At 40.5% G+C, this 22,691-nt stretch overlaps 1 protein-coding gene across 1 annotated transcript in view; it reads left to right on the plus strand.

The window, feature by feature from the left end:
- The window catches only part of smurf2 (SMAD specific E3 ubiquitin protein ligase 2), a 38,396-nt gene that overhangs the window by 10,062 nt on the left and 5,643 nt on the right, over window positions 1-22,691 (plus strand). The window contains exons 2-14 of the mRNA XM_060893331.1: window positions 6,824-6,862; window positions 8,375-8,483; window positions 11,868-12,001; window positions 13,734-13,799; window positions 14,368-14,452; window positions 14,588-14,671; window positions 15,703-15,905; window positions 16,705-16,789; window positions 17,095-17,253; window positions 17,737-17,781; window positions 20,603-20,801; window positions 22,066-22,169; window positions 22,545-22,659. Of these exons, the coding sequence (XP_060749314.1) occupies window positions 6,824-6,862; window positions 8,375-8,483; window positions 11,868-12,001; window positions 13,734-13,799; window positions 14,368-14,452; window positions 14,588-14,671; window positions 15,703-15,905; window positions 16,705-16,789; window positions 17,095-17,253; window positions 17,737-17,781; window positions 20,603-20,801; window positions 22,066-22,169; window positions 22,545-22,659 (1,427 nt within the window). The remainder of the gene's footprint in view (window positions 1-6,823; window positions 6,863-8,374; window positions 8,484-11,867; window positions 12,002-13,733; window positions 13,800-14,367; window positions 14,453-14,587; window positions 14,672-15,702; window positions 15,906-16,704; window positions 16,790-17,094; window positions 17,254-17,736; window positions 17,782-20,602; window positions 20,802-22,065; window positions 22,170-22,544; window positions 22,660-22,691) is intronic.

The raw sequence follows: 22,691 nt of genomic DNA on the forward strand, positions 1-22,691 counted from the left end.
AGTGCTCTCACACCCCCGCATGCTTGCTTATGTTGCACAGTATGATGTGGACAGCAAAACCACTAACCCCACAGCATGTATCCCACAAAACTGTGAGAAGTCTTTCCCACGACATTATAAATGTAAGAGAAACGGAGGCAGAAAACCCCTTTTCCTCTAACAACTACATATTTATAATTTCATTGTCCCCTGGGATTTTGGGTGTCAGTGATGAGATGTCAGATGAGGGATGACTGGTAATGCATAAGCACTGCAAACTGTCTGTAAATATTGGCAATACAGTGTAGAAGCCTCTCCATAAAAAGACGCATCAACCACTTTTATTTTTCCTGTCTAGCTATATATATATAATTTGCATCCAGTAACACAAAGAGTGCTCTCTATTGTGTCCTCAGTACTTCAACATGACAAGTAACATAATGAATCTGATTTCCTCTCAGCATCAGCCCTTGAATGAAAGTGTCTGGGTGACTGCGTGTCTCAGTGGCAGTGCAGACCATTGCACGATGCGGTTGGTATAGATAAATTACTTTGCAGCGTTGAATCCATCAAACTAAATCAGTATTCATGGCATCAAGCTGTTAAGGAACTCTCTTCACCGATCCGTCAGAGTCACTCTGTACCACATGGTGATTAAACAAGCAGGTGTGTTCACGAACTGATTATTAACAAAAAGTTAACAACAATCAAGGTCGTATCGAGTCAAAACACAAATATGGTGTGTTTGGGTATTTGCCTAATGCTTTCAGTAAACATTTACCTCATCTCATTTAGTGGTTTGGATGCTCATAACAAAGAATTATTCACTGACATTTTACTAGTTTGTATTCGAGCTTGTTAAATCCAGTTTTTGTATTTTTATACGTTGTTTATGCAGCTTTTTTAACAAGCTCTTCCTTCTGATGTGCAGTACAGGTTATATCAGTATTAAACTGCCTCTCCTAACCATCACCCTCAGAGACTACTTGATTCCTGAAGGATTTGCATCAATCACCTCCTACATTAGGACTGTATACATCATGAAATAAAGCAGAAAGCATTACTTTAAACAATGTCAAAATGACCAGTGGAAATCTGCACTTTTTCCTTTACTCAGTACTTGGTCCCACACCTCTGAAACACAGGGCAACATATCTGAACGCCTATCTGCTGCCTAAATAAGTCCCACATCTCCAACTAATTTAGAAACACTTGTGATTGCCATCCAGTGTAGACACCTACAGCTATGTTGAAGCTGATGGAGTGCAAAGTGCAAAGTTCTTCTTAAATCGCTTTCTTACCATTATATAAGCTCACTACTTGGAAAACAGATATAAGACCTACGTAAAAAGTTGCACAACTATTCATTTTGATAGTTGTGCCATATGCCTAATTCAGATAAACTCTGGATTAGTCAGCTAGGCTTTTTCATAATTAAGAAAAAGTGATGAGTGTGAAAAGAATTAAAGCAAAAGAAAATAAATGTAACTTTCCTTCATCGCATTGTGCAGTCGTCTATGGACTTTGTTTGATCTAGTTTTAAATATTACACATATGCTGATTTATACTATACTTGCATTTCCTTACTGTCTACCGAGCTGTTGGAAAACCTCCCTGTCAGTTGTCGGCTTTTGTCTAACCAGCTAGTCTGTGCGAAATTTATTACGTATATTTAAAAAAATATATATATAATTGGTGTAGTAAATGCTATCACCTATAACAGCATACAGCTGAAAAGTTTCCATTATCCCTGTTCTTTTTCCTACGCTCATACTTTCAGAGCTGTGATTAGGTGATTAGTGTTATTTGAGTTTGAGTTTGAGTTTAACTCGATTGTCTCAAGTGTCTTTGTTTTTTTTTTGTAGCTTCACATTACATAAAAGAAGTTGATATGTGCATCATTTCTTGCACTTATTATGCTTCACTTTTATTGATCAGCTTTTTCTCTTTCTAATCCCTCAATCCTAATGACATCACTGTCATCTTCACTTTCTCTGTGCTTACTTGGAGAAACTCTTCTGTTCGTCAATTCATGCAGTTTTGGCATGGTGCGTGGCCCACGATCTCAGTAAGCAGTACGGAAACACACACACACACACACACACACACACACACACACACAGAGACTTCTGTCTTCTTCCCCAGACACAACTCAAGTCTGTTGTTGCTATGACAACGCTGCACTTAGGACCGGCTTTTTTTTTTTTTGGGGGAAATATGAAACTGACATTGTCATTGTAGTCAGGTTGTAGACATTGGCCAGGCTGTTTGTCTCAGACCCTCGAGCTAGCCCACACTTTGGTCACTGCTAACATCCTGTTATGATGTTTTCTTCAATCCTTTCCAGCCTGATTTACCAAATGAGTGTTACCACAGTCCTCCCAGAACTGATCCAGTAAGAGTGTGTGGTTGTGTGTGCTGTGTGTGGGCAAGCATGCGCTTGTAGCAAGTATGTAGGCCGTTGTGCACTGCAGAGCAATGCGAGAACGAACTTCCCCCCCATGGCCAATAAAATCAGATTTATGGCACAGCCCAGCAGGTTCAAGCCATCGTATTTCCCTTTCTCTGGGAAGGTTTTTGTCATCGCCAGCCCCCTCTTATAAGCCCACAACCATTCATAAAGCATTCTATCCCACAATTGAGAGCAGTGATTGAAGAGCTTTGATGCCATCTTTCTAACTTTATTTGTATACATGTAAGAAGAAGAACATGTAATGGCTGACTTTTCATTCTGCAAGGATGCAGAGAAGGGGTTTGTGTGTACATGTAGCTTGTACAGGGGCCATTATGCACAGAGCGAATCTGCAGTTTCATGCATTAAAACTGAACACTGACTGGCTAAGCTGGTTTAGTGATGACAAGCACTGTGAAAGTGTTGTTGGACGCATCTTTCTGGACTTTGTGCTTTCATTCTGTCTCTTGCTGGTCTTGCTGTTCTTCCACAACACACTTCCTCTGCCTGACAGTCTTCCTCCTTTATTCATTGCATACTGTCTATCATTCTTCTGTCTGTGATATGAGAGTGTGAGGAAGCTCATGGTGGAGCAGCGCAGTGTGACATAGGCAGGGATTCCCTAATCCCGGAGTCAACTGCAGTTTTTGTGTGAAATCATGCAGGGTGGAATTTCACTTTGGTACCAACACAACACTAAAGGCTATGTTCTGTGTTTCTGCGTTTTAAGGTGTGTCAGTGTATGTAAAATGAGCTTTTTTGTCTCCTCTGCCATTTCTTATGCCAGTTTGTTGGGCTTGGTACTTTCCTGAGATTTAACAGATCATGCTGATAGACAAAATATCCTAGTAGTGTTTGTATCAGATAGATGGTGAATGCTCTTAAATGCATTCACACACGCATACCAAACTTTGTTCGGCTCAAGGTCCCAGTCATGACTGTGGCTTGTGGTTGTCTGAGACTGGCTTTTGCCACTGTCCGCTTCCCTTCCCAGTGTTAAATTGCTCACTTGCACCCGCTTGCATTCATACAGTCTGTCTGGGTCGCATGCTTTCGGACTCCATGTCTTAATTTAGCGCTTAGAGGTGAAGAAAAAAAGTACACAAATTTTGCATGAAACGCAATATAGACATAGCCACGAAAACCAAAATATGCATTTCTGACATACCTTTTTTAGATGTTCTTTGAAACTTAAGTACTAGCCTTGGACAAAAGCCCGTTGGACGGGCTTTTCCCTGATTTGTCCAATCGAAAGATACATCCTAAGGAAACCATCCAATGAGCAAGCCCACCCACAATCTCAGTACATATGGACTCATCAGATGGTGCAAGTGTATTGGCAGACTGGCTGTTGAGAGTGTAATGCCCAGTCTCACACCGAGAGGAGTGATAGACTATACACCAAGTGTTTTGGGATTTGAGCACGAGAGAAACGGCACAGCAGACAAAGCTCATTCAGAATCGACATGAATGCTTAGAAATCACACCTAATCTGGATACAATGCTTAACCTGCTGTCTTTTGCTAGCCAGAGGAAAAGTGACTGTGCTTGTGTCTGATTTATGTATCGTTGTATTGAATGCACTCTTGATTAGTTTGGTCAGAAATTGTAATGAATAAAGGAAAGCAGTAGATCTTATTTCATTATTTAAGTGGGTAACTTAAATGTTTAAGTTTTTCTGCATTGTTGATAATGCACTAGCAAAGAGAAAATAACGTTTAATGTTACCTTTCTGACTGATGTCATCTTGCCTTGGTATTATAAAATCCTTCCCCCTTCCCAGATCCTGTCTCCAACAGTTAAACCATGAAAATGATCTTAGCTCACTCTTGAAGTTTCAGAAAACACTCATCCTGCATGCCAGCACTCTGATTTACTACCCACCCCAGGCTTTCCTATCTGTTTTTGAGTGCAGAGATGTTTTCTCTTGGGAAAAATCTTGCACTTCGTCTTTCTTACCTGTTATTGTTCTCCAACAACATACACACAGAGTCCGTGAATAATTAATGGAAGAAACAAACTACAGGGCCATGCTGGTAAAGCCCCTCTCAGGGGCCATGTGTGTGGTGAAACTGGCATTTAGTGAGAGAGAGAGAGAGAGAGAGAGAGAGAGAGAGAGATGCCTTCCAGATGTTTGTGATGAGGTGGCTTTCACTGCAGTGTTACACACTCCCATGGATGTTTGTGGAGGAAAATTCTTCATGATCTGTGGTTCGAGTGTGTACATCCCTACCTACAGCTTCCTCTCATTTTTTTACCCCTCCTCCAGAGGGTCCTAATATTCTTTCCTGCCAAATGTCTTAAACTGTACATCGCTGCAGCTACTGGAAAGCCACAGAGAGTTGTGTAGGTGGGTAGTTCATGTGCTTATAGCATGATTACATTTGCAGCTTTTGTTCTGAATCTGATTTTATCTTTCCCATTTATTCCTCAGTGTGTTCATGTCACCTGTTATGGTGAAGGAGGACAATCAGTGTACAGCGAACAGAATCAATGAGGCAGGGTGCTGTTTCTTCAACTGGGTGTAGCCGAAAGCTTCAATTTGGCAGTTAGTGACTGTTTTTGGGGCTCGGTGGTTACTGCCTCATAGTTCAGCAACTACTTGCCAAGTGTGATCAGTCCCCCAGATCATTTTTTCTTACAGCAGCTCTGCTATTTCCAGGTGTTTTGATTTTCTCGGAGATGAACCTATAGTGCAAATCCCTCAGCACTAGTAGCAAGAACAGTGCTGAGAAGCAGCCAGTGAAGCGGAAATCATGTTCATCTGCTGTCACGTGTAGCAGATCCCTGAACCCGAGTTATTACCCATTTATATGTGTGCAAGGGCAAATCATGAGAACGTTATTGCTTCAAATGTCATCCAAAAAAAAAAAAGATTTGAAGCAGTGCATGGTATAAAAATGTCAACCTCTGGTTCTCTTTGCAGAGCAGACAGTTCTCAGAGCTCACATCTTTACGTTTTTCTGTGAAAGAAAAACCCCACCCCTACCTCCACCAAACCAACAATTAAAAGCCAGACATTCTGAGCTTTAGAAATTTGTGCAGCGTGCACTCTGCATTCTTTATGCCATCTACTTTAAGCTTTCTTAACCAACCTCTCTTCATTGATATCCTTCTCAAATGCTCCTGGGTGAAAAGTAAGAAGAGTGTAGAGGACTCATTAAGGGTACTTCACTGAAGGGCTCTTAACCTCATATCTTATTTAACACATAGTGTAGTCCCAGGAAAAACAACAACAACCACCTTACCAACCCTTTAAAGGAGCCGTGAAGTGTTTCCCAGCAAGCAGCTTCTCTCAACAGCTGACTCACTACCTTGTAACAAATTTCTAGTCCTTTCTCCTGGGTTGTAGTCACAAGTATATTTTCCTCAATGTTGTGTTGAAATGTGAATGGATGGCGAACGGATGAAATAGGAACAAGTAAGGATTTGAAAGTAATTAACTGCTTCGTTGTGTGTGTGTGTGAATATATATATATGTGTGTGTGTGTGTGTGTGTGTGTATGTATGTATGTATGTATGTATGTATATATATATATATATATATATTTATATATATATATATATATATATATATATATATATATAAAATGCCCTTTTTCAACCTCAGGTTTGTTCAAAGAAATAGATTTTTTTGGCAGCTGCTATGTGCATTAACTGAATAGCAGATCAGTCAACATCTGAGTAGTAATCAGTTCCAACATTAAGACAATTAATTGTTCCCTGATGGACTACAGTGGAACAGACGCTGGGGTCGCTTTAGACTATTCCTGTTGGTCTAAATAATATTCCTAATAAGTCTGTATAAAGCTTTCTGAATCCTAATTGAATTAGTCTCCATTTTCAGCTGTGAAACAGTCTGTTTAGTTTTGTTTTCCTCTCGATTTTATGGTTGTTTCAGTTCTGCCTGAAGTAACAGCCCAAAAGACTGAACAAAATGGTGGTACTTTTTAGCTTGATCCTGTGTGATGGCTTGTTGTTTTTTTCTTCTCTGAAGTGCTTCTTCTTTCATTGAACTACTTGGTCATAAACAGGACAGTATCAGTGAAATGCGTAACTGAAAGCTTTCCTAAAAACGATGGCGTGCGGTAGAAGTGTTTTAGGACTTTGGCTGAATGGAGACCAGCTGTAGCTTCTACATCTGCAGACTCTCAGTATGCATTTTTTAAAACTTGTCTGCTTGATCTGAGCACTTTGAGCTCAGTGTGAGTCTAAGCATAAATCTGAGCATCTCCTGACCCATTTCAGCACATACTGATCCTGGAACTACACCCCACTGACAGGCAGACTAAAGAATACTGACTGACCCTCTGGTTTGAGTTTTCTTGTGATTGTTAACAGTGTTGTGATGATCTGCAATTAAATCTGCTCTTTTTCTCTTTTGTTTTGCAGTGCTGTGTGCGAAGAACCTAGCGAAGAAAGACTTCTTTCGTAAGTACCCCATCACATAGAGCGTGTGCTCTATTTCTGTAGCTTTATATAAATCTTCTGAGTGCTTGAGTCATTCTGTCTGTTTGATGTGCGGCGAGCGAGATAAGTATTCTTGCCTCACGAGACGACTGAAATGTGGGTCGGTTTATAGATAAAGCGGCTCTGGCTGCAGGGCACTACGTACAAAAACATAATGCGCCTTTCTTTCTTGTGTCTCTGTCTTGCTCCAACACACATCATAGTGCACCACAGACGATAACAAAAAAGTATGATCCGATAAGGAACCAACGAGGAAAAGCCAGGAGGAGTGAGGGAAAGAGATGAAAAACAGTAGTGTGAGGGCTGCAGATTACATGTATGTGCAATACTAAAATAAAACACAGACCAACAGGGAAGAGGTGTGCTCCTCCGATGCTACCCAGCACAGGACAAGAGGGAAGCTAGAGAGAGAGAGAGAGAGAGTGTGTGTGTTTGGAGTTGTTTGGGTTCTGGGTGTCACAGTAACAGGTTGTCAGGCTCAGCCACCCAGGTGCCAGTGACTGCACACTGTCTCATACTGTTGTCTACAACTCTGTGTGTGTGTGTATGTGTGTGTGTGTGTGTGTGTGTGTGTGTGTGTGTGTGTGTGTGTGTGTGTGAAATTTCAATGAACATTTCTAGTATTGAAATGTTTATTCATATTATTCAGACATTTTCAATCACAATGTGTTTCCGTAAGCCAAGATAAAGAAAAATAAAGGCGATATCATACAGTTTTCATAAACGTAAGAACTTAAAAACCCCGTAATTTGAATTGTCTAACTTTAAACTTTGGGGGGCAAATCATGAATAGTTTTACATAAAGTAGATGGACGGTTTTTGGTTTATTTTCTGACATAATGTACGTATGGATGCATAAGCTTTTCAGTGCTTTATTCATCTCATTGCAGAAGTGGGAAGACCATTTTGTATTTTGCAGAATCATTATATATAATTCATTAAAGCTACCAAGTGATGGGGAAAATCCGGCTATCCCATGTTCTCAGGGTTGAGGACACTGATGTCACCTTTTTAAAAATGTATTATTATTATTTTTTTTTTGTCGGATATTAAAAATGATAAGCTGTGCCTTTAAGTTGAATTTATTTAAGTTACATAAGTGTTGAGCGACCACAGTGAACATCACACTTGCTGGAAAGCCATGTGCATTCCACAGCAAAATGAACACACGCCGAATCAATTCAGTTTTGTAAACCGATATCGATTTAAAACTCAAAATGTCTGGGATGCTTCAGCACCACCGAATCTTTAAATGCAATTTTCTTTTTTCACTTTTGGCCAAAATCAGACTCGGATTATTATTGTGGCTTAGACACATTTTAGTTACCGTGTCATTTACCCCAAAACAACTTTCTGTGATTTGACTTAAGTTGGATAAATAAAAAATGTTAAGAAAAATGATAAAAGAGCATTACAGTAATTGAATTGTGTGTAAATGAAGGTGTTTATTTGTATGTGTCATGTCTATGGCAGGCCTGCCTGACCCTTTTGCCAAAGTGGTGGTGGACGGTTCTGGGCAGTGTCACTCTACAGACACTGTGAGAAACACTCTGGACCCAAAATGGAACCAGCACTATGACTTGTAAGTAACGCTTTACACATACACACACATTGTTTTTCCATCTAGCTGAGCATACACACCATCCCTGTGACGTTACCTCATACTCATGGCGACTTTATCATGCTACGATATCACACTATATCTCACTCATGACTACCTACAATCATCTCTTGTTTTCTCACCCTAAAAGAATGTTTTCATGATTCTTTCTTTTCCCTTTTATTTACTCCTCTTAAACTGTCATGTAGGTTTTGATTTGATGAATGCCATTGTTTGGGTTATTGCTCCACAGCTTTGCCTGTTTGTCTCCAAGAATCAGCTGTAATTATCCGAAGATTTATCTTCACACATACACTCACTCAGTACTACACTAATACTGAGTGGGGTCAATCTTTGCTCTCAAAACAGTCTAATTTTTCATGGCAGGTATTCCACATGATGTTGGAAACATTCCTTTTAGTAACTGGTCCCTGATGACACGATTGCACCACAGAGGTTTTTTTTTTAGGATTTTTTTTTTCAGCTGCATTTTTATGTTCATCTTCTATTCTACCACATCCTGAAAGTGTTCTACCAGATTCAGGCCATCCTTAAAAGTATTTTGGTTTGCCGTAACAGTAAAAAAAAGGGTCCGTAGGTAGGTCTATATTTTTTTTTTTCAAGTTTCAATGTAAAAAAATAAAAGTACAATTTTGGTGGCGGTGATTACGCAGATATGAATTTAAACAAATTAGCATATCGTGACGTCACTGACTGGGTCTTCAACCCGTGCCTTCGGGTGCATCATTGCAAACCTCATTTTGATGCAGGCTGTATAGGCCACAAACAAATTTGTTTGAATGGTGACCGCGGACATTTTGTTTACTGCAGCCGCAGCCATCATTACCAAGCGCGAACCATTGACTCTGACAGTGAATGAGAGTACGAGAAGAAGCGAACGCACAGGCCATAGTGTGACATCCGTTAACCAATAGTGTAAACATAGATGACGTCACGGGTTTTTATTTAAAACAAAGAACGTAGTCTCCGTTTGTATGTAGGCCTAGGCAATTTAGATATTTACAATACTTACTAATTTTATTAATTTTAAATTTTATTACTATATTTTATTGCTTTTGTATTAGTTGTCCGAAGAGTAAAAAAAAAATTGGTCGGTCTTAACGCAAATTTACAACCGCCAAGTCGGTCGGACTTAAAGCAAAAAAATAAAAAATTGAGTCGGTCCTAAATTGACAGGGTCGGTCGGGTTACGGCAAACAAGAATATTTTTAAGGATGGCCTCAGTCCTAGCGGTTGAGAAGGTCGCTGAAGAACACCGAACTCGTTTGTCATGTTCATGAAACCAGTTTGAGACGACGTTTGCTTTGTGACATGGTTACATGGTTGTGACGTTATCTTGTAGAAGATGAGATGAAGGATTCGCAAGATCAGCAATAATACTCAACTAGGCTGTGACATTCAAGTGATGATGGTTTGGTATTATTGAAACCACACCACCATTGCACCACCTCCGCCAGCCTCGACTGATGATGGAAAACAGGTTAGATTCATGGATTCATGCTGTTTGTGGACAAAGCCTATCATCAGACTATGTTTTTCCAGCCCTCAACTGTCCAGATTGGGCTGGTCTATGCACACTGCAGGGACAGCTTTCTGTTCTTAGCTGACAGGAGTAGGCGTAGTCTTCTGTTGTTTGTAGTCCATTTGTGTTAAGGTTCAACGTGTTGTGCATTCTGAGGTGCTTTTCTGTTAATGTGAATATTACCTGAAGTGCCATGATTTTATGCATCACACCACTGCTAAACTATTGGCCGTTTATATAAATGCTTGACTGAGTATGAGTACTGGTGTTCCTAATAAAGTGCTCTGCGAGTAGGTAGCTTTACCTGCAGTGATTCAGATCCCCTCTGTCTGGTGTAGATTAAGTTAACAGCAGTTTGCAGAAGTCATGGTATTTGAAATATTTTCTAGGCTTTCAAAAGAAGCTTAAAAGTTACTAACTGTGTCACCAAAACACATTTAGCATACACACACACACACACACACACCGCTCACTGTCTGCTGATGGTGAGTTGAGGTTTTAAATAAAAATAGTAACTTTCCGACACTCAGTGTCACTTTACCCAGAGTCCTAATTGAGAGTGCATATGCAAGGGAAAGAACGAAGGAGAAATTTTCCAGCGATTCCTCAAAGTGGGCCAACAGCAGGAGGAAGCCCATGTCTCCTTTTGTTTGGTTGCCATGGTAACCGGATGCTACCCGATCAGAGGCAAAGCTGGACGCAGGTCGAAGAGTATTATATACTCTTCTTTGACCGAGTTTCTTCATTAATGTCAGTGTTCTTTCTTCCTCAGTCTCTCATTTGCTCTGTAACTGGGGGAAGCAGGTGGACTCTGTGTTCCCGGGGTGCAGCTGGACCTCTCATTGAGGATCTTTGGCTCAGTGAAAGTCATGCAGTTCATGCCAGACACTCGCGGGTTTCTCTTACTAGCTTCAGTACACCATCCGACAATGAGCTCAGCTCTCACTGTCCAGCACCTGCTCCGTCCAGCTGAACTAAGATCAGCATTGTAAAGAACTCCACAAACACGGGCTGTCTGCTTACTGTAAATACCAGCTTGTGATCACCCGTTCATTTGAAGGTCCTTATTTAGCTTGCAGATTCATTTTGGAAACAGTAATACCATTAAGTGTTGGTGGAGGAAAAATGCTACTTGGTATTTATCTGGAAAAATAACTTTGCAAACTGGTAATAATTCTTTGTGGTTCTCATGACTCATGCGCAGTAAAATGACCATTCAGACAGGTTATCAGTTCTTTTTAAATGTCGGTCAGGCTTTGGCATGGATTCTGTTCATGGTTCTTTTACAAGCTGTTGTAATGTCTGGAAATAAGCATAGTTTGGCATGCACAAGCATTCCACATAATTTGGATCACTCCTGAGCTCAGGCCTTTATTAAATCCACTGGTGCTGGAAAAGTGATAAATGTTTGTTTCTAGAGAAGCAGCGTATTGTTTGGGCTTCCTTGGCCCCTTCTTTGGCCTGCCTGACTTCGTCTGAATGTCTAGGCGTGCTATCCATCTCCCCTTAGTTTAGTCTCCTTTCATCCTCCCGCCGCTCTTCCTTCTCTTTCTTTCATGCTTCCTTGACTCACAGAGGATTCGTTCACTTTGGCAGTCTCTTACAGTCCTATGACATTTCAGACATGCTTGGAACACATGAGCTTTGCATCTCTGAATATCTAGGGTTTCATAACTTATCAGGAACACAGTGTAACGCAAAAAGAAATCTTTTCCTTACGGTTCATAAATCCTGCAAATATCAAGCATTAACTACTCCAGTACTAAAAGTGTAACTGGTGTAGCTTTGTTATTTATTGCCATGTTGTACTTGTGTCTGTACAGATACATCGGGAAATTGGACTCCATCACTATTAGTGTGTGGAACCATAAGAAAATCCACAAGAAGCAGGGTGCTGGCTTTCTGGGCTGCGTACGGCTTCTCTCCAACTCCATCAACCGCCTCAAAGACACAGGCTGTAAGTATGTGTGTGTGTGTGTGTGTGTGCAAGTGTGTTCCCATGTGAAATTTTTTGGAGAAGTAGACCTAGTTGCTGTGTGTGTATGAGTGTGTGTCTAGATGACCTCAGCTCTCAGAAAGCGTTTACTAAGAATAATATACACGTTGGAGCCTAGAAGACTATTATCAATGTCTGGGTGTAAATGGCACTGTCTGTGCCTGGGTCCGTTTCTGTTCCTTTTGATTTTGAGGTCTCGTACTTTTTGTTGCGATCCAGATTTTACACACACAGCTGTTATCTGTCACATAGCCCCATGCCCGCAATCTCGCCCATGGTCATGGAGGTTTCATGGATTGTTTGCAGGAGCAGGCCGTTTTGGGTGCCTCAGACTCACAGTTCTGTCTGGGGCGACTTTAAAAAGAATCCGTTTCCTAGAAAACCCTCAAGCTCATTTCCTGAAGAAGTACAGGAAACCACGGGCCTCTCCCACAGCTGGGAGGGATTCCTTGCATTTCCTGCTGTCTGTCTGCTTTTCTTTCTTTTGTCTGCTTTTTTTTTTATGTTTCTCTCAATGCATTCCATTTTATTCTCTTTTTACACATCTCACTTGCTTATGTCTTTAGTTCTCTCTGAGCTTTTTAAAGTTTTTTCTTTCTTAGTTTGAGATGAATATTATTGTATAAGGAATACAACGCAGAGGGACATGCCGTTCAAGCAAAAAAAATCACTAACAAAGTGGTGTGATATGATCTGTCACAAGGTGGGAGTTGATTTTATTGTTACAGCAACCGGACCTGCTTTCATTCCTCGCATTCTGTCTTGAGCAAAACACTGATTATTTCCTGTTTATTAAAGAGCGTGTGGTAGGTTTTATCCACATACAGTTACAATTAATGTCCAAGAAACAAGTTAGATCACGTTATCACTTCATTTATAAAGTCGTTCTTTCACTCGCCTCTTTTTCTGTGTCTTAAGCCTTCTAAGACAAAAACACTTTGTCATGATAGCAATAAAGCACAAAGTGACACGTCCTCTGTCCTGTAGACTTGCACATGAAAGACAACATTGAGAAACAGCTTCACATAACTGTTAGAGTTTTTTCATTAATGTTAAAGAAACCGTCTCCTAACAGAAATCACAGATATGTGTTTTTATTTGGTTATTGTTGGACTTATTACATACATTGTACGGTGTTGTACCTTGTTTGTCTCTTCCTGTCTTTAGTAAGTATTATTAGGATGAGCTTTGTTGTGGTTTTGTTGAAGCCATACACATAGCTTGAACCACCAATTTAGTCTAGTCATACTTTTTGACTTGACTGTGTGTGTCTGTCTGTCTGTCCTACTTGTTATTCCTGTCCCTCTCTTCCTGTCCTGCAGCACAGAAACAGAGAGATCTAGCGTCTCTCTTTCTAGAGAATACAAAGAATAAAGCAGGCTTTGTGTACAAGCCCACACACACACACACACACACACGCACACGCATTGCTCCTCAGGCTGTCAGACTGGATGATATTCAAGGGAAATACCACACAGGTATAAATGAGGCACACACTCCTCTTAGTGACTCATCTTTTGATTGTGAAAAAGCTTTGGTCTTATTAACGTACTTACATTTTTTTATGCTTTTCAGCATCTGGTAAATCCTGGGTCACAGCTAAATGTTTAACATTGAACAGGATTATCAAATGAATCACTGTGATTTTTTGTTTTTCTCTCTCTCTGTCTGTCTTTTTATTTTTGACTCTTAGATCAGAGATTGGACCTAAACAAGCTGGGACCCAATGACAGTGACACAGTGAGGGGTCAGATAGTAGGTGTGTATCATTTATGTTTCTAGAATCTTTTTCTTACTAATGACTGCTTCATTTCTTACATTTTTGTGATGTAAAGACTAGCAAACATAACCGGTTGCACTACACTACATGTAATGTATGATTAGCCAGAAGAAAATGGGTGAAAATGAGCTTTAGGAGCAAGCCTTTCATCAGTGCACACACTCTTTCCTGTTGCATGTAGTGGTGCAAATCTTCAGCATTATGTCGACTTTGGTAGAGCTTTTTAATTACACATGTAAAGTAGACTAGTAGAATGTTATCCTCACTTTCTTGATCTGTTGGCTTCGTCCGTGTCTCTCAGCTAACATTTTCAGTTCATGTTAAAAATAAATCATGAAAGACATCCAGCAAGGCAGGATGGGCCTGGATCCAGGCTTTTATGCGGTGTGTTTTAAACACTTGTATAGCATACCACATGAGCTTGTGTATAAATATCTTGAATATAATATATAATGCTAAATTGTTGCTCAGCAGTTATTCATTTAAACATGCCAAAACGAGTGTTCTGAATTCTATATGTGTCATTTTACTGTCTGTATGCGTGCAGTGAGTCTTCAATCCAGGGACAGGATTGGCACTGGTGGGCCTGTGGTGGACTGCAGCCGCCTATTTGACAATGATCTACCAGATGGGTAAGTTACTGTAGAGAAGTGGATTTATGCCTAGCCTTAGCTCGTTGCTGTGTTTTCACTGGAAATGGGTATTCTGTTCATAGTGACAGGCTCCTAAAGTGTGTGTGTGTCTGTGTGTGTGTCTGTGTGGTGCAGCTGGGAGGAGAGGAGAACTGCTTCTGGTCGGATTCAGTACCTGAACCACATCACACGCAGCACGCAGTGGGAGAGACCAACCAGGTAAGTGACTGGAGAAGTTGTTGACACCAGTATCTTTTTTAATAACTTAATAATCATGTATAATCAGTGAATAACACTAATTCTAATTTTCTGGATTTGAAATGCAGGGTTAGAAAAGCTTAAAACTCATTTTAATGTAGAATTTGCCGGTGCTCGGTTATATTCTGTAGCACTTTATTGGATGCCTCAGATATGTGGACGTTGCTGTGCTATAGTTCATCTAAAACTCATTTGTCACTGCAGTAGTTCTTTCTGCCTCATTCATGGTATTTTAGCTTAGTATTTTTATTTTAAACAGATATCCTAATATTGTTTTCCATATGATTCATTTCTAGCTTCCTTCAGTATTAGCCAGTGAAGCAGCAGGTAGAAATATTAAGCAGCCTGCCCACATGTTCTAAAGACACAAACTAGTTTAACAGACAGAAATTCTAGTTTGTTACTCGCACAGTCAGGTGTCACTAAATCAAGCACAAACTGCAGCAGTCTGGTTTTCAATTTTCCAATTTGTGAAGTCTTTAAAAGTAAAACCAGTCCAAGAAAAAAGAATTTACTATATGAAAGCCTGAAGCCGAAAGGAGACGTTATTTAGCAGTAGTGGAGACTCTAGATTAAAGCAGAGGAAGGCAGATTTGATTCAGATTGCCAGTTTTTAAAATGCACTCATACTCTTCACTTCTGGATCACTTTTAAGTCCATTGCTGCATTTTGAATATGGCGGTGATGAAAGACTCTTCAGTGATCTTTTGTATACACCAGATATGTCTGGTCTACAGCATAGTCTGAGAATTTAAACCTCTGAATAAAGGGCCAAGCTAAAGTTGTTTTTTTTTTCTCTTTAGACGTGTTTTATGTGATATGTGATTGTATGCTTTTTCTTTCAGCAAAATGTAATTTCCTTTCCCATTTTATGTCTTGTGTTTTTTTTTTTTTATCTTAGCCATATACTGATTACAATTCTAAAAGGATTTCAGGCCTTTGAACACTTAGACTTAGCAGTTCATCTTTGTCTCTCTTTCTTTCTCTCTCAGGCCGGCGTCGGAGTATTCTAGTCCTGGTCGTCCCCTTAGTTGTTTGGTCGACGAGAACACACCCATCATGACGCCCAATGGGGCAGCGGTTGCTCAAGCAGGCGAGCTGCGAGTGCAGGAGCGCCGCGTGCGATCACAGAGACACAGAAATTACATGAGTCGAACTCACCTGCACACACCACCAGATCTCCCCGAGGGCTACGGTCAGCTCACAAGACATGCACATGCACAAGACAAACGTGACATATCAGAGGGTTAGTTAGGTTAGTTTGTTGTACAAATAGACTTCACATAGGAGAACGTTTGCCCCTTGCTTCTGTTTGCCCGAGGAATGAAACCGCAGGTGTTAGTGTACATGCAGGTGCAACATGAGCTTCTGGGACTTCAGCATTAGAGATGTAGAGAAAGCCATGTGTTTGAAATGTCTTTCTGACATTGACTGCTGTCATCACTACAGGTTAGACAAGTAAGTGTGTGTGTGTTTGTCAAACCCTGTGGATGTGTGTGTGTGTCTCAGGGTGTGGATTGAGTACACAGATGCATTAGTGTGTGTTTGTGTGTACATGAAAGTAATTTAGAGTACTACGTCAAAAAAAAGGATTGCACCAATTATGAACTTATTCACCGCTATCTAACCCAGACCAACGAAAAGAGTCTTTTCCACCTGATCACCTAATCTGATCAGATTCTACAGATTTCCCTAGTTACATGGTATGAAAATAAAACGAGAGAATTTTCCTTGTTTCCAGATTTTGAGATGTATCCTATACACTGTATATCAGCGGCGTCCAATCTTATCCGGAAAGGGCTTCTGCTTTGTTGGAATGAACACCTGCACCCACACCGGCCCTTTATGGATAAGATCGGACATCGCTGCTGTATATAGTGTTGTGGCTAGTAATGCTTTCAAACTTACAAAAAATTTTTTTCCTAATCTAAATCCTGCTCACGAATAATCAACCACAACTAATCCTGCATCCGCTTTCCCTGATTGGTCCACAGAGCAGCGGACCACACAGCAGGGTCAGGTGTACTTCCTGCACACTCAGACAGGCGTCAGCACGTGGCATGACCCCAGAGTTCCAAGGTAACCCCTCAGTTCATACCTACTCTTACATGAGCTGTTGTATAGGATGTATACCATTTCATTCAAGCTCTTCACATGGATTTAATGTAGCAGTGACTTTCACTGCATTCTCAGTATTAAAAACTGAGATTGTAGTCCATAAAATAGAAACTGGGTTCCTTCCTTAAGAGTCTGGAACATGATGTACAAAACCCTGTCTCCGTTTACTTGCTGTGATTCTTTATTCTGCTTTTAACATAATTGCATATTTTTGCGCTCTCTCTCTCTCTCTCTCTCTCTCTTGCTCTCTTTCTCTCTATCTCTAGGGATCTTAGTAATGTCAATTGTGAGGAGCTGGGACCACTGCCTCCAGGATGGGAGATTCGGAACACAGCCACCGGCCGCGTCTACTTTGTTGACCACAACAACAGAACGACACAGTTCACGGACCCACGGCTCTCTGCCAACCTGCACCTTGTCCTCAAGTGAGTGTTCCTGTCCTGAAAAGTGTCACCATTCTAACAGAACTTGTACCACAGCGCTAAGTTTTCATATCCCATTAGTCAGAAGCTATTAATTTAATAGCAGCAAATCTGACAGTAGTTTGGCTGCAAGTCAACTGGTAGGTTTATATTAATGTGCTGTTATATTAAGGTTTCAGTCACAGATTTAAGCAAAACAATAAGTGCATAAAAATAGCATGCAATGTTGTTGTAAACATTTTTGGATCTGCTGATTGGAAAACTCTGAACTTCAAGGTGGAAATGCATCATGACACCCTGCCGTTTATTCTTTTCCTATAATAGCACATCGTATTGGATTTTATAATTAGTGCACAGTAAAGATGTTCCACTTGATTCCAGAGATTTCATAAACTAGAATTTGAATTTGAAGTGTATTTGTGTATCAGTCATGGCACATCTGGATTAGACATTAATGCTGCATATTCTATCATTCTACCCTCTTAGTCCCAGTCCTAACGGTTCACGAGGTGCTGGTGAGGCTTTGACCAGGTAAGGCAATCTTCCACAATAATGTTCGTTTCAAAATGTGTTTTAGAACGGTCAGTAGATTAAGGTGTGTGTCAGTATTTGTCGCTTAAAATAAAATGAAAATAGTGAGCAAAGCAGCCAGGATGCCCTGATGTGGAATGGACTGAAGTTTCAGCAGTATTTTCCCTGTTTTTGAAAGCTCCTCTACTGACATCTGTGTTGTGTATGTGTGTGTGCGTGCGTATGTTGCGTGTGCGCGCACATGTGTCTGAAGAATGCAGTGATGAAGAGATCAGGTTTCCTTTTTCCTGTCCTGACAGATCAGAAACCCCCTTTCCTCCAAGTTAAGAGAGAATATTATAGTTTCTCAATAGCATACTATATACCGACAAGACCTCTGTAGATCGTACCCTGTTCAAATCAACAGTATAACAGTACACTCTCCAAATACCATATCTTATTAAATGCCGTGTTACCGTTCAGCTTTTCCTTTATAAATATTATTCTCAACTTTTTAAAGTAACTAGTTGGGATTTACTACATTAAGAGCAGCTATGACGTAGCACACATAACTCCACTGGAGGTGGCTCCTGCTCATTTAGAAAGCATTGTAGTGCATAATCAAATAACCGTCCACACAAACTCCATTTTGTGATCTGAGTTAGGAGAGAGAAAGAAATGAGATGTTTCCATTTGAGTCCCTGACCATGCTGGCTATCTAAAAGCTCTCCAGCTGGACATTCCAAGTGGCGGACAAGCACTGGTAAAAACATTAGAGGAATCTCACTCAGTGGGTCTCACTCACAAAAGCACTTATATAAAAGTGATTTTTCCAGAGGACCGTGCCGTATAGCACAATATAAAAAAAACAAATCTACCTAGGAACCTACATTTCGTTGTTTATTTCCTTGCCGAGGGACTCGTATCATGTCTACAGATGCATGCTGAACTTGGTTAGCATTCAAGCCACGGTATAAGAGTACCAAACAGGGAGATATGGGTGGGACTGGAAAGAGTGTAGACTATCGATTGTTCCAGTGCAGTCCGAAAAGTATTAGCATGAATCATGACTCGTGTTTCTACCAAACCACAAGGCACAGCAGTCTTCAGTATTATATATTTAGTATCTGATAACATTTTCATTGATTACTTACAAATTTTGCCCAATTGCATCTACATAAATCTCAGACCTTGAAGCTTGTTCTTTTGTTTCTGCTGCTATTGGTGTTTATTGTAGAGTGTGAAGGGAAAAAAATCCGCCTCTTATTTTTAGGGGTAATGTTATGTGAGGAACAGAATCTCAAGCTCTCCACGAGAATACTGATTTGTAGATATTTAAGACAGATATTTAACTCTTTCCAAAGCATGCAATGAAAGGTGGATGCTTTAGAAGAGACCCTCTATACTATGTACTTTATTCTGGGCAGTAAAACCTCGACATGAGATATTTGAGGAACTCACAAGAAAAATTTATACAGATGTCCCCTTGATAAATTAATCCAATTTAAATAGGGCTAATGTTAGCCATGTGTCTTAACTTGCATGTGAGCGTTTTGAAGACATTAATGCCTTAATGTATAGGGATGCATTGTTTCAGATGTCTCATGAGACTAGTTCAAGAGTGCACTAAACATGAAATATATAGAAAGAGCTATGAGCTGGTTACTAACTGATAAGTGGAATGGATCTTCTGCCCCTAAAGTAATTTAGACATCTCTCTCTAGCAGATTTCACCCTTCCTCTTTTTCTTTCGCTCTTCCCCTAACTGCAATTTCCTCACAAGTCCTTCAACACCACCATTTCCTGTTTAACCCGTCAGTTCCTCTGTCTAAGCTCATTCTTCCAAGTACTGTGTCGTCTTTGCTATTTCTCATTTTCTTTCACTCCATTTTCCTCTGCTTTCTTCCTCATTCTGTCTTTCACATCTCATATCCTGGCCCTTTCCTGCCCTAATGTGGTGTGCTGTCTGTATTTGAAGTGTGTGCGCATAGCAGCTCAGAGCTCTGCTCTTCTGGGTGATGTTCAGCAGACACCACAGAGCAGCAGTCAGCCAGAAAAACAGAGACCATGCTGCAAACCATCACACACATATACACATACACACACACACAGACATACATATACATACACACACAAACATACATATACACACACACAAACATACATATACACATACATACATACATACACACACATACATACACCCACACACATACATACAAACACACACAAACATACATACATACATACATACACACACATACATACACACATACACCCACACACACATACATACACACACACAAACATATATACATACATACATACACACATACATATACACACACACAGCTGCTGAATGACAAATGGAAGCTTCACATGACATCAAGTTTTTGTCCTGTGTTTTACTCTGATAAAGTTAAAAAAAAAAAAAGAACCGCTTTGCTGAAGGTTTGTACATTTGATCATATTTTTCAGCTAACAGGAATTTGTTATAGGTAGGTTTGACTGCTGGTGCATTTAAATAGAACTGTTGACGTGCAAGCCAAATAAAAGATACACTCACAGTCCAAGTTATGACAACACTGTTGCAAGGAAACTAGTAAACATGGATGGTGAGCATAAGCTAGCTAATGACTTAGGTGCCAGATAGCACATATCTGTTTGTCTTTTGTCTGGACGGATTGTTGGCCACATTGTGGATTCATAACAAAGTTCTCATATTTAATATAATGAATTATGTTTTTATGTGCTTGTTGTATTAAGTAGGTACAAATACTTCTATTTCAAACTTAGTATTGACCAGGATCATGTGTGTGTGTGTGTGTGTGTACGTGTACAGTCGTGTGGGTCAGCTGAAAGAGCAGGCCCAGACAGTGCTGTCTCCTGGAAATCTGCCCGATGATGCTGAGTGTCTCACCGTGCCGAAGTACAAAAGAGACCTGGTGCAGAAGCTGAAGATCCTCCGGCAGGAGCTTTCTCAGCAGCAGCCACAGGCAGGACATTGCCGGATTGAAGTGTCCCGGGAGGAGATCTTTGAGGTAGGGCGCCTCAAACAGACAAATAAAAATCAAACAAATATGAGCCACCTGCATTTCATGCCAACAACCTGGACAGGGCTAACACATACAAGTGTCATTTTTTTTTTCTGGCTAAGAACCTATTAATGCATGGACTTTGTAAATATTTGTGAGTTGTATAATTAGAACTCAGTAATACACTACAGAACAAGGGTGTAAAAATTAGGGGAGGGCTGTGAGAAGAAAGCCTGCATGCTCTTTTGCCACTTACTGATAGAGCCTAGCTGTGAGCCAAGAGCTCTCACAAGAGTGTGATTTCTGCAGTGTTGCCACATGCTGTCAGCTTTTTTCCTTTCATCCACATGTTTGACAGCAAAGAGTGACCAAGGTTGTGTCTTTGTTGTTTGGTTTTGTTTAGCCCCTTATAAAACTCTTTTCTTTTATCTTCTTGCCTGTCTCTGTTGTCTCTCTCTGGAAACACCAGCTTCAGACAGCAAATAGAAGTCTATTATTTATTTAAAACACTGATAAACAAGCCTGGACACTGGTCTTGTTATTAATCCTTTCATCCGCTAATGAAAATGTCCTCAGTGCCCCAGCTGCATTTACTTATGCGGCTGAACTCACGTGGGAAGGACACACAACAGTAGACTGGTGGCCACTAGCTCTAGCATTGTGATGCACAGCCTTGGACATCTTGTCCCTAACTATGACACCACTGTGGTATGCTTTTGAGCTTAGTGAGCGTGCGCTCGCAGCTTGAAGTGATTTTGCCAAAGTTTGTGCTCATCCGTCTTTATGGGCGTGTGAGACTGTTTCTGTTGCAGCATTCCTGCATTCCTTTGCGTTCCCTCCAGAGCTAGAAAGGCATGCAGCGCTGCAGAAGACAGATTATAGACCCCTTGAGCAAAGTCTGTCTGTGTGCCTGGATTTGCATGTGCATATGTCAGTGTGCACTTGTTCGCTTGTAAAAATGTGCAGGTTTGTTTTTCGTTGTGTTTCTAAACCAGAAGTAATTAATTCCAGCCCTCTAACAGCATGTGGCCATTTGCTGATTCGGCAACACCACCTCGCTCTGGTCATCATCTGTGGACATTTCTATAACTTGTCTGTAGATTCCCCTTTGTGGTGAACACTCTTGTCTGATGTGGCAGACCTTTTGCATATTCAAGGTTCAGGACTTATTGTTTTTGTACAGATTTCCCACCAACCATGCAAAATGGATTCTGTAAACTACTGAAAAATACTCTTGAGATGTTTGCATTTCTTTCCTTTGCTTCTCCAGGAGTCATATAGGCAGGTGATGAAAATGAGGCCAAAAGACCTGTGGAAGAGACTGATGGTGAAGTTCAGAGGAGAAGAAGGACTGGATTATGGAGGTGTAGCAAGGTATCATAACCTTAGGCTGAAACTTGCTTATTCAACTTATCAACTAATGCAATGACTTTACTTTCTTAAAGGCATAAAAGCCATATTTGCTGAATAAAAGTTCTTTTATCTGATCATCAAAGACAAAAAAATCATCTTTAATGGGTCCACATATACTGAATCTATTTGAGTTTCTGTATAGCATTCATTTTAACACAGTCCCTCTGCTGGTGACGCCCTGATATTACACAATGAGGTCACAGTGCAAACTGAATTTATATTGTGAACTGAGCTACCGAGCATTTCATCTTCTGTATTGTGGGAAGTGGATAAAATAGTGCCAATGTTCTGAATGGTATAAGATTACCATGTCTGATTCACTTTGTCTCTTCATAGAGAGTGGTTATACCTTCTGTCCCATGAGATGTTGAACCCATACTATGGACTCTTCCAGTATTCACGTGATGACATCTACACGCTACAGATCAACCCAGACTCTGCCGTCAATCCGGTACATAACACTAAAAATCTGAATGCCGGTCT

Source organism: Tachysurus vachellii, chromosome 18 (genome assembly GCF_030014155.1).
Source record: "Tachysurus vachellii isolate PV-2020 chromosome 18, HZAU_Pvac_v1, whole genome shotgun sequence".
Classification (NCBI taxonomy): domain Eukaryota; kingdom Metazoa; phylum Chordata; class Actinopteri; order Siluriformes; family Bagridae; genus Tachysurus; species Tachysurus vachellii.